General features: G+C 40.6%; 1 protein-coding gene across 2 annotated transcripts; it reads left to right on the top strand.

Annotated features, from left to right (window-relative positions):
- The first annotated feature begins 6294 nt into the window (after positions 1-6294).
- Positions 6295-10474, top strand: LOC102718351 (probable E3 ubiquitin-protein ligase ARI1). 2 transcript variants are annotated; one of them, XM_040522527.1, is made up of 5 exons: positions 6295-6653; positions 7856-7888; positions 8053-8341; positions 9037-9523; positions 9595-10474. In XM_040522527.1, the coding sequence occupies exons 1-5, from the start codon at positions 6483-6485 to the stop codon at positions 10274-10276; spliced, it is 1662 nt and encodes a 553-aa protein (XP_040378461.1). In that variant the 5' UTR covers positions 6295-6482; the 3' UTR covers positions 10277-10474. The 2 variants fall into 2 exon arrangements, with proteins under 2 accessions (XP_040378461.1, XP_040378462.1); XM_040522528.1 differs by lacking the exons at positions 6295-6653; positions 7856-7888 and adding an exon at positions 7975-7992.
- The last annotated feature ends 2253 nt before the right edge of the window (positions 10475-12727 follow it).

A 12727-nucleotide genomic window follows, 5' to 3' on the forward strand; every position in this document is an offset into this window, starting at 1 on the left:
ATAAACTTAAAAACAGATTAATTTGATTTTTAAGCAAAATACGTTCAAAAAGCGTGTGCATAAAAAAAAATTTAGCCCTCGAACCTTCAATTTTTTTTTGTATTTTCTCCCCTCCACCTTGATATTGCTTCCTTCGTCCCACGATTTTTGGTTTTCTATATTATTTAGCATATGCTAAGATTTAAGAACAAAAGATTAGAATATTTCTTATTAAATATTATAAGGTTAGAAATGAGTGTATAGTTAAGGGCATAATAGAAAGAAATTTGAACGAGGTGTGATTAGTAGTATTCTATGATGACAGCTACTCCCTTCATTCCATAATATAAGGCATAGCTATTTTTTTTCTATCTCATAATATAAGACGTGTATGCAAGCATAAATTAACTAGCACATATCTTTTATCTAAATTTGAGTTATTTTAAATTCTTCACTACGAAAACATCCGACCATATTACATGCATACATGCACCTAGATAATCTAAACGATGTGGTGGTTGTAATTATTTCTTAGTCTTTCTGTTAGTGGTAGTTACACCTTATATTATGTGTTGGTGAGAGTATTTTATGATGAATTTTGAATTCTAGAAAGATAATTATCTTGGGCGATGTTGGCTTTGTATTTTGAAGCGACCGGAGGATCGTCTATATGATAGAGGACAACTTGAGAAGGTTATGCTAGCTTGCGTCATCCTTTACAATATAATCGTTAAAGATGAAAAAGAAGAGTACATATAGAATCAGAATCATGATGTGAATGAGGCTCGAAGTATGACGATTGTTCAAGCACCACAACTTTCCCCTAAAGATCATGTTAAATTTCAAAGAATGATAGTGAAGGATGCTGAAATTCAAAATAGTTCAACTCATTTTCAACTTAAGAATGATTTGGTTGAACATATTTGGCAAAGGTCAAGTCCCAATTGAAACCATATATATATATATATATATATATATATATATATATATATATATATTAATAATATAGTATGCATGTGCCATCCATTTTATACCATCTGATTATTCAAGTAGATTAATCAAATTTTATATGTAATATTTCAATTGGGGAGAAAAGAAGAGAGAGGTCGGCCAGCTCCGGCGTCGGTGAGAGGGACGACGTGCACGTAGACCGGCGCGGCGGCAGCCGGGGGTGGGTGCTTCGTGACGGCAGCGGCCGGGGGCATCGCGCTTTGTGGCGGCGGCTGTCGGGGTCGTCGGCACTGGAGCCAGCCGGCCTCTCTTCTCTTCTCCATTTCTTGAATTCTCTTCTCCACTTGATTTTTTCCGAATGGGGTATTTTAGTCATTTCACGAGCTAATTGGATGCAAAAGTATTCTATGGTGGTATTTTATTAAGAAGTAAAGCTAGTACGTGGTATTTTTATAACTACAATATATTATGTGCTATTTTGTTAAAGCCATGTCTATTGAGTGGCATATAGTTAAATTTCTCCGTTTGCGTCGGTAGCGAGGCTCGCGTCCGACGACGACGCGTGGCGACAAAGGCTACAACTCAAGCTAAGAGTGGACAGAAAGCTCATGACTCATTAGCTCGCTCGACTCGTGACAAACTCGGCTCAGCTTGGCTCGGCTCGTTTCATTTTTCTAACGAGCCGAGCTAGTATTTTAGCTCGTTAGAGGTAACGAGCCAGCTCGAGCTGGCTCGATACGCGATTCGTCGGTATTTATTGATTCTACACCGGAAAGCATGTGTTCAATACTTTATAGGTTCACCAGGTGATTTGTTGGTTTAAACTTTAATATTTAGATATAATTTCATATGATTTGCATGTTTGAACTGAAAATTTACTTATATAATCTATTAAAAAATTATTTAAATTAACTTTTCATGCATGGCTCGTGAGCCTAAGCAGCCAGCTCGAGCTTTGTAACGAGCCGAGCCGAGCCAGCTCGTTATCTTAACGAGCCAGACCGAGCCGAGGTGGCTTGTTATACGGCCCTAACTCAAGCAGCTGCGTGGTCGTGCCGAGGTCAGCAAAACAGCGACGGCGACAGCGCCTACGCACTTGCGCGAGACAGCAGGTAAAAGCGGAGAAAGGAGAGAGACGACCGAGAGATGGACGGCGGTGGAGGCTAGACTGGATGGACGGATGAACGAAACGACGATTCGTGCGAGATCGGCGGGAACAAAAAGAAATAAACAAACTTGGGAATTTTTTTCGCATCGTAGATGGTTCAGAAAATTTGAAATATATTTAGAGCAGGTACAATAGCAAACTATAAATTAGATATAAATATATTTTAAGGAGATAAGGGAGGAGAGAGAAGAACAGTGAGCTACAGATTTGTAACTAGCTGCAGCACGAACTCCAAGTCACAGTGTGCATATGATAGGTGAGATATGATAGTATATGTCATGTTTAGGATAATTGCATAACTAGCCCTACTTTAGAGTCCAATTGTGGATTTAGTCCTGTTTTTTCAGTTTGCAGATTTAACCCCGCTTTTTAAAATCGAAGCTCCCATTTGACCCTCCAGTTAAATAACCACGAGCAGTGTAAAAAGAAAAAAAAGGAAAAAAGAAACAAACACGTGAAATGACAACAATACCCCCATCTACTCTAATCCAATCTGCACTCACTCCTCTCCCTCCCGGTTAGAAGCTAGGCTTGGGTTCACCAGGCGGGCGGCGAGCAGGCCGGCGCGCGGGGGCGAGGGCGCGCACGGCGTCAAGGGCGCGCGGCGGCGCGGCTCGCGGAGGCCGTGCGCCCGGCGGCCTGGGAGCGCAGCGGCGGGCGCGCGGTGGCGCGGCGGCTAGGCTCGTGGAGGCGCAGCGGCCAGGCTCGCTGCGGCGTGGCGGCGCGGCAGCCGGGGCGCGCGGCAGGCGCTCGCGGCCAGGGGCGGCGCAGGCCGTGCGAGGCCTTGCGCCCGACGGCCAGGGCACGCGGCTGCGTGGCGGCCAGGCTGGCGGCGGCTAGGCTCGCGGAGGCGCAGCGGCCAGGCTCGCTGCAGCGTGGCGGCGCGGCGGCCGGGGCGCGCGGCAGGCTCTCGCGGCCAGGGGCAGCGGAGGCCGTGCGAGGCCTTGCGCCCGACGGCCAGGGCGTGCGGCGGCGCGGCGGCCAGGGCGCGCAGCGGCGGGCGTGCGGCGGCGGGCGGCCTGTAACGTGTGAAGACGTTTTTCCATCTACTGATAATAAATCCTGTCTCCAGTAATAGCACATGAATGATTGTGAGTTGTTGGCTATGGTTAATCGGAAGAAGCGGTTAATAGTAGAAATCAATATAGACAACTGATGTTCTGTAATGCAATGCATAGTACATATTTATACTTCCACCTAGCTTAACTATTCCTTCCAGAACAGTTAGAGACCACTGATTCTGTTGATCTACCGGTGGTATTCATGTAGTTGAATACGATATGCTGTCAAAATTTTATAAAAACAGACAAAACTATGTCAATTTTGTTACCACAAATTTTTAAAATTTTGTTTAAATTTTAGTCGAATGTATTTTAAATCTTACTCAAATTATCAAACTTCAGTCAAATAACAATCAAAACCGACTCAAATATGTTAAATACAAGTTAAATATAACAAATATTTCTTAAAGTAAACATATGTTTAAAAATATGGCCAAATATGCAAATAATACTAACAAAACATGGTTAAATGTGCAAGGGTAAAGACGTCCACTTTTTTCTCACTTAACACCGTTAACATGACTTAACGGACTAGGGCCAAAAGTGAGCTTCGATTTTGAAAAGCAGGACTAAATCTGCAAACTGAAAAAAACAGGGCTAAATCTGCAATTGAACTTCAAAGTAGGATCAGTTATGCAATTGCCCTTATATGTTTTGTAGATAGTTATTATATAAATTGACTATTAGATTGACTATAGATAAATTAGAGCCAGTAGTTGGCTATACTATTGAACTTGCTCTAAATAGAATATGAACATGTGTTTTGAAATTTTGGTGGTGAAGGTTTGATATCGGCTGTTGTAGACGAATTTAAATTTGATGGTAGATGATCGGTGGATAGCAATGGAATCATAAAAAGATATGAAATAAGATGGTTTAAGAGCTCCAACCCGAGAAATAAAGAATGAATCTTTTTAAAAAAATTTTGCAAAAAAATTTCCCTGAAAAAATCTAGTATGAAAAGAGAGACAACACAAAACAAAAGCAAATTATAGATGATTAACCAATAGAATTAGAGTCTTCTCTCGTGTGTACGGGAGATCAACTCCATTCTCCTTTTATAGGAGACAAGGAACATGAAGATAATGGTCTTATGGAAGATGAAAAGAAAGAACGCTAACCAGCCATCAACTTCTGTTTCACCGTAACCAACCATCGATAAATTATAATTGATGAGGTTACCTCTCCACTAATCAATTATTTAAATAATTCTCTAAAACTCTTCATCTTTTTACTTAATAACTCATGAACCAATGGGATATGAATACACATAATTCATAGCATCGCGAGCTTTGAAATTTATTTGATTTAATTGATTTAAATGGATCAACAGGGAGTCCGAAACTATATCAAAATATATGTGTACTCTTTGTTATTACTGTCTTGCAAATAACTTAACATCGACCGAACTCTCCATCATCAAATTTCATAGTTAAATCTACTAATCTCTGTTTCGCAACGTAAGTCTATCTAGTATTGCCTAGATTTATATAGATGCTAATAAATCTAGACACATATATAAAGTATATACATTTATCCATCAATAAATTTAAACAAAGCTAAAAAGACTTACAACATGAAACAAAGACAGTAGAATTTGAGCGAGTCTTTAATCATGCAACACCATTGTCCATAAAGAAATAGTATAATCTAAAACTCTATCCCAAAACTATACCATAAAGTAGGCAACATAAACTCGTTACACACCTATTCTTAATAATATGCAATTGATGGAAAATTTAACTATTTGCCACCATTAGAAACTACCACTCTTGAGATGCCATTTTTATGTTGCACCTTAACCTTTTGCCATAGGGAAGAGAGTGTTTGCTAATTTTTTGTCAATTGTGCATATGTGGCACCTCAACACGACATGCCAGCATGGATAGTAGAGGTAAAATGTCCCTTTTGCCCCTGTCTATGTCTTATCTTCCGTAAGACACAAAACTAATTATTTGGACATTTTTATAGCAACATATAGCTGGAAGAATGAACACACATATATATACGGACATAGTAACAACTCTTTAATCCATGAATAAATAACAATCACCAATTTCACCCGTTCAAAAGTTAGGTCATACACGTGTATATGCATAATAACTAGGTCTCCGACCCATATATAAATCATAAATATCAATTTAAAAGCTTGACTACATCATACAATTAATCTTCAAAAGATGACCACAGCATACAATTAATCATCAAAAAATCATCATGTCATACAGGGGATCCTACCATACAACAGGACATTCCTAGAAGGCCAAAGGAACCAAGTTCATAGCTTCTAATCATATACAATAGACTATGACTATGACTAACAAGTTCATATGTTCATTCTTTCGGCTATATATTAATATAAAAATATCTAAAAAATTAATTTTGCGTCTTACGGAATAAAAGATAGAGATAGGGCCAAAAGGGACATTTCACTCTTACCATCCATGCTGGCATGTCCTGTTGAGATGCCACATATGCACAATTGACAAAAAAATTAGCAAACACACTCTTTCCTGTGGCAAAAAATTAAGGTAAAACCTAAAAGTGGCATCTCAACAGTAGTAGTTTGTAATGGTGGCAAATAGTTAACTTTCCCGCAATTGATAGATAGCATGATAACATAATACTACATTCGTTTCATATTATAAGACTTTTCAGCATTGCTTAAATTTATCGTTTGATAAATGTTTATATATAAGACTAGAAAGTTTTATATTGTGAAACGGAGAGAAGTAACATTATACTTCTATGCACCAACGCTACCGGATACAGGAGGATAAGGTTATGTCATCGTACTGTGCCTATCTATTGCAATATACTTTTTCTATATCTTTTATTTGATACATTTTTAAGTTTACGTTTGACTTTTTTTTATTTAAAAAATATTACAAAATTATTAATTATCTTACTGTGGTTTGATTTATTACTTAAGAACTTTAAATATTACTTGTAATTTTCCATATTTACATAAAAGTTCTAAACAAAACAAATTGTCAACATCAATCCAAAATTCAACGGCTTTGGAGGGCGTACTTACAAAGACATCATCCTTCCAAAAAAGAAAAAAAAAAGTTTGCAGCCACTACGTTAACGAACGGAGTGGGTGTTTGGACTTTGGAGAGAGTTCATCGGGAGGTCACACGCGCCCAGACGTGAAAACAAATCTTCTCCTCTCCCAAGCGAACCCAACACTGCCTCCTCCTCGTAATACTGTTCCGACTTCCGAGGCGTCTCCGGTTGAGTCTCCTCGATCGCCGCCTCCCCCTCCCTTCTCCTCTCCTCTCCTCCCCTCCCCTCCCCTCCCCGCGCGATCAGAACCCCATATGGCCACCGACGACGACGACGACGAGGGGCTCCGCTTCTACGACGACGACTGCGAGGAGGATGACGAGGCGGGGTGGCTGGCGGCGGAGGCCGACGAGGACGACGTCGGCCTGCTCGAGGAGGCCGACCTGCTGCTGCTGCTGCCGGACGACCGCCGCGCGGATTGCCGGGTGAGTGCGTACCGACGGCACTGCTCGGTCGCCGATTCGGGGGGCTCTCTGACTCTCTCTCTCCGTCCAGATGGGGATTGGTTTGGTATTCCAGCGTGATTTAAGCCAAACAAAAGTGTCGCCAATGGATTGATTTTGTTTGCAACCTCGTGCCTAGATTAGCTTCAATATATCTGGTTTTAGCTGTGAGAGTTAGTGCATTATATTTTCGGATTTTTTAGCATTAATTTAGAGTTAAATTTTAGGTTTTTTTACTGTAGTTTATTTTTCGGTGTTAACTTTTAAATAGTTAATAATACGTATATAAGAGTGTTTTATTTATAACTTATTTTTTGTTCATAGATACGTCGGAAATCACCCCTTATGTTAAAGATCAATTCAATCCCCCCTTCTGCTTCCAAGTCTGATCATTTGTATATAATATCATCCAATTTTCATAACGTAGTGGCCCTTGTAGCTCTGTAATAGGATGGTTTACTCGTGTGCATTCTGTTTTTTGCCATTAATTGTCGTATCTTTAAACCTGTAAATCTGGTATACGATGAGATTGTAACGCATGCACAGCTTTAATTTCCTTGTTGAATGTGTACAATTTTCCTGTAAAACTTGAAGCAGCACATGAACTATGTATAGCCGCATTGGATGCATTCATTTCTTTGTGGCGATGAGTTTATTGTTTACAAATAACCTAATCACCACTTTAATATAGGAGTACCTGCTAATTAAGGTACGAATAGATCTATTTTTCTTTCGCACAATTTACCTATGTTTAGATAATTTCCCCTCTGTCACCACTAATGCTTTCAAGTCTGATCTTTACTGTAAAAACTTTTCCAAATAATTATCCTGTTCTTCTCACAGAAAGATAAATATTATCGTATGAAGATGGATTTCATTCCTCGGCTGGACATCACTACTTTCTTACAGTCACATGAATAGTCAACAAAAGTTTGAAAAAAAATTAATAAGATGAATTAATATGAGATATCACTGCACAAACATGCAATTTCAAATTCGACTTTTATAAGTTATAATAAAAAATAAATTTTCTATATTTTCAATAACTATTTAGATGATATTGCATGGGTTTGATCATCTATGAATTCAAAATAGTCAACTGCACCGACACAGTGACACGGTAAATTTCTTTTTGCCGAGAAGATCCATTTACTTACTTTTAACATTTATAACTGTTGTTGTAGGCCATCACACAAGAGTCACTTCCTGCTGCCCAGGTAATTATTGGTGCTCCAGTCGTTCTTGCGAGTTCAGATTTCAGATAATGTTAGTCTTACCATTGGTGCTCCAGTCGTTCTTGCGAGTTCAGATTTCAGATAATGTTAGTCTTACCTGTACTTGTGATCAGTTGACTGTTCTTATGTATCCACTATATCCACAGCAACAAGACTTGTCAGCAGTAATGAACTTGCTCAACATAAAGCAGCACGCTGCGCGCACGCTTCTTATCCACCACCGGTGGAAGATGCATTGCATCTACGATCACCTTGACAGAAAGGGGCGAGGCCGCATGCTCACCGAGGCATGCATTGTTCTGCCAGAGAATAATAGCATGTCAGCAGCTGGCTCAAGAACACATCCAACAAGGGTAACCTGCAATGTATGTTTTGAGGACCTGCCGATCACCGAGGCCTCGACCATGGACTGTGGGCATTGCTTCTGCAATGACTGTGAGTCCCTATGAATCCATCCTTCAGCAAATTCCCTCTCCTGATGTCCTGATTCTTACAGCTACATGAGTACAGAGATACCATTTTATTCTCTGGCATTCAGTTTTTCTTGTGAATATTCATCAACCAGATGTATCAAACAGCTTTCTAGGCTTTCATAAAAAATGCAAAAATAGTTGGACATAATTTTGAGCAAAACATGGCTACATTTTCTTACCGAGTTTGACTATGATATTATCTATTCTAGTATCAGTATTATCATTGATATAATAATCTCGACCGTTGACTTAGCTCCTATTTGGGGGAGCTTCTCCCAGCTGCAGCTTTTCACAAAAGTTGTTTCTGCTATAAGCTATCCCAAACGGTTCACAACTTCTGAGAATTTATAGTTATAGATTTTGGAAAATTAACTAAAAATCCAGAAGCTGGAGAAGCTGGGTTTAGGAGCTTTTTCAGATTCTCAGAAACTGGCTACCAATCAGCTGCTTCTCAGAATCTAAAGCTCTCTTAAACAGGCCCTTAAAGTTCTACTATAAGTAAAAAAAAAAATTCTAATAACTGTACTTGCTGTACTTGATATGGTAGTATAAATATATTCGATATATTGAATTAGAAAAAAAATAAACAGTCTATATTAATTATATACCAGTAGAGCCTAGAACACATTTCTTACCAATCGTCATTTTGATGTTCAGGTTGGACAGAGCACTTCTTTGCATCCATCAACAGTGGCTGCAAGCAGATCCGGTGCATGGAGGTGAACTGTAAGGCGATCTGCGACGAAGACATGGTGCGGCGCCTCGTCGACCAAAAGTACCCCGCCGCGTCGAAGCGCTTCAGCCGCCTCCTGCTGGAGTCCTATCTCGAGGACAACGACTCCGTGAAGTGGTGCCCCAGCGCGCCACACTGCGGCCGCGCGATCCAGGTAGCCGCCGCCGGCGACGAGAGGCACTCCGAGGTCGCCTGCCCCTGCGGCGTCGCCTTCTGCTTCAGCTGCACGGCGCCGGCGCACTCGCCGTGCCCGTGCCCCATGTGGGAGAAGTGGGAGGCCAAGAGCCACGGCGACGCGGACAGCGTCAAGTGGATCCTCGCCAACACCAAGAGCTGCCCCAGGTGCTCCAAGCCCATCGAGAAGAACGGCGGCTGCAACCTTGTCCAGTGCAAGTGCGGCCAGTGTCTATGGTAATAAGCTTTTTTGCTCTCTTTTTTTGGTTCCAGTTCTTGCACACATCGCCATGCTGATGGTAATGCAGCTGGCTGTGTGGAGCTCCTACTGGGAAGGAGCACACGTGGGAGAGGATCTCCGGCCACAGCTGCAACCGCTACAAGGAGGAGGAGGAGGAGGAGGCCGGCGACAAGGTGGTGGACGCCCGCAGGCAGCAGATGCAGCGGTACGCGCACTACTGGGACCGTTTCAACATCCACGCCGGCTCGCGCGCGGCGGAGCAGCGGCAGCTGGGGCCGGCCATCGAGCAGCGGGTGAGGAAGCTGGAGTCGGACTTCGCGCGGCAGCGGCTGAACCAGAACGGCGGCTGGCTGGGCACGGCGCTCCGGCGGCTGCTGTCCTCCCGGCAGGCGCTGTCGCGGTCGTACGCGTTCGCCTACTACATGTTCGACGGCGGCGGCGGCGAGTTCGAGGCGCACCCGGCGGAGCGGGCGAGCCTCGCCGTGGCGCGGAACCTCTTCGAGGACCAGCAGCAGCAGCTGGAGCACCACGTGGAGCACCTGTCCAGGATGCTTGCCGCGGACGTGCCGGAGGAGGTCGCCGTGGCGAAGCAGGACGCCGTCAACCTCGCCAAGATCGTGGAGGCGATCTGCGGGAAGATGTACAGGTGCATCCAGGACGAGCTCCTGCCGCTGCTCGTCCAGCCCATGAGCATCCCGGCGTACCGGCCGGATGGCCCTGACAAGGCCGAGGAGTTCGTCCGGGCGTGACGTACTCACAATGCAAGTCTTCCATTTTTGATTTGGAGCTGTTGCAGTGCTAACCGGAAAGCGGAAGCATGTGGATGATAGCAGTTGAGCACGATTAAGGATAGTTACAAGGCCTCGCAGTTAGAAATTAGAGCTGAAAATATATCTTATTATTTTATTAATTCGAAATTTAAGTAATATACTCCCTTGGAAATGATTTCGCAAAACTCTGAGAATCATAATGGTAAAAGACTCAAAGTCATATTAAGAAACTAATAATATAATCTAAATATATTATAGATAATAATTTGAATCATATTTAACAATCTTCATCTTGAGATGAATTTTCTTGTAGCATAAAAATCATAAATCATTAAAAACCTCGTATAGATAAAATCACCTTACGGTAAATAGTCTTTTGGACTATACTAAGCACAAACTAAACTTGAGGACAATGAGAACAAACTAAACTCGAGGACAACGAAAATCTGTTTGTTTTTTTATTTTTGAACTGGAGTAGTGAACCATACTTCAAACTCGACATGGGAATAAAACCCTAAATTTATTGTTATAAATTGATAGAACCCAATAGAGATGCGAACAAAAATGAAGTATTCTGATCTTCCTTAAAACTCATGAAAAATTGGTTGTGTGCTTAGTTTATCTAGAATCACATGATCAGAACAAGAGCATTGAATCATATTTCAAAACTGCCATAAGATTAAATCCTGAAGCTACTAGTATATATTGGTGAAACCTAGTAGAATAGCGAAACGAAGTATTGAAATCTCCCTGTAGATTTGATCAAAGTGATAAACAGGAACAATTAAAATATCTCCAATGAATTGTTTTTTGACTTGCAAACACCAACTTGTACAAGAAAAAAAACTTTCATCTAAACCTAACACGCTGAAATTGATCCTGCTAAACTTCTCAATGTCTAATTTGATGAAAGACTTTGAGAAAAATTACATATCGATACGATAGAATCAACAGAGAAAGGTTCATGGTAAGTTGGTGTGTGGTCGTAGCAAATTCATGCCAAAAATTCACCTTGTGTGATATGGACTCGAGCAACAACTTAGAGCATCCCTAACAGCTGTTCTATTCCATCATCTATCTTAAAAATAGAGGATGGAGGATAAAAATACTGCTCCAACAGAACATCTATTTCATCCTTCTTTTTTTTAATGTCATCTATATCAGGAGAGAGAACATCTAATGAACATCTATATTTAGATGTTCTCTCCATCATCTAAAACTCAAATGTCCCCACTTTAGCCATTATAAAACATAAAACAAATGTATGGTGGTTATATGTATCAATAAAATATAATAAACTAGAATATAGATGCTCTAATATGGATAATCTGCTGGAGCACACAAATATATAGAGGATAAAACTGTTTTAGATGACCATCCAAACTAAGATATAGAGGACCAAATTTAGATGAGCTGTTGGGATGCTCTTAAGGCCTGTTTGGATCTAAGAACTTTTTTTCCCTTGTCACATCGAATGTTTGGACGTTAATTAGAAATATTAAATATAGATTTATAACAAAACTAATTGCATAAATAAAGGCTATTTCAGTAGATAAATTTTTTAAGCCTAATTAATCTACGATTAGCAAATGTTTACTGTAGTATCACATTCGCTAATTATGGACTAATTAGGCTCAATAGATTCGTCTCGCGAAATAATTCAGAGTATAGGGTATGTTTTATTCTAATATATATTTAATACGATTAGTGTGAAAACATCGATGTGACATGAATTTAAAGAAAAGTTGGTTGGAACATGCACTTAGCATGGGGAACCGTGAGTTACTACTGCAAAAATACTGCCATTGCACGACTGCCTGGTTTCCCTGTGTGCGGAACATGCCGCAAAATAGCCTGTTGATGAAAATTATCAGAGTGTTGGTTTGGTTTGTAAGTTTGTTGGTTGACCACCTTGAGTTTATCAACTCGATCCAGTGAGCAGAAGAGATGATGAAAACCACCGTCAGGTGTGGCTAAATCAATCGACGACGACGTTGAGAGAGTAGATTGGATCTTCAATGGTTTAGTACCACTTGTTAGGGACAATATATAAAGAAACAAGATTTAAGGTAGAAAACCTCTTTAAGATGGAGAGAAAAAAATCATAGAAGACAAATTCACTAGTACTGGTATAATATTACATGTACAAGGGCGGCTAAATACTATATTTACTAGAAAAATTACCTATGCGTTGATGTGTAGATATAATTTTAATTATACATAATTAAGAATGATCTCCTTATCGCTTATATCGGAGTAGAGGTTTCATGTGATTCGGCTTTGGTTTATACTTTCCAAAAAAACAATTCGAGAAAAAACCAATGGTATCATTCATTAAAAACCAATTAAAAGCTAGAGTGTCATTAATTAATTATTATCTATAAAAATTAAAAAAATAGATCGATATGATTTTTAAAGAAACTTTCCATA

Source organism: Oryza brachyantha, chromosome 3 (genome assembly GCF_000231095.2).
Source record: "Oryza brachyantha chromosome 3, ObraRS2, whole genome shotgun sequence".
NCBI classification, from domain to species: Eukaryota; Viridiplantae; Streptophyta; class Magnoliopsida; order Poales; family Poaceae; genus Oryza; species Oryza brachyantha.

What these genes read in the sequence shown, in the direction of transcription:
- LOC102718351 (XM_040522527.1), top strand. Translation starts at nt 6,483, where the DNA reads ATGGCCACCGACGACGACGACGACGAGGGGCTCCGCTTCTACGACGAC. An exon ending in AGTCACTTCCTGCTGCCCAG is followed by an intron (nt 7,889 to 8,052) that starts GTAATTATTGGT and finishes CTATATCCACAG; the next exon opens with CAACAAGACTTGTCAGCAGT. An exon ending in AAGTGCGGCCAGTGTCTATG is followed by an intron (nt 9,524 to 9,594) that starts GTAATAAGCTTT and finishes ATGGTAATGCAG; the next exon opens with CTGGCTGTGTGGAGCTCCTA.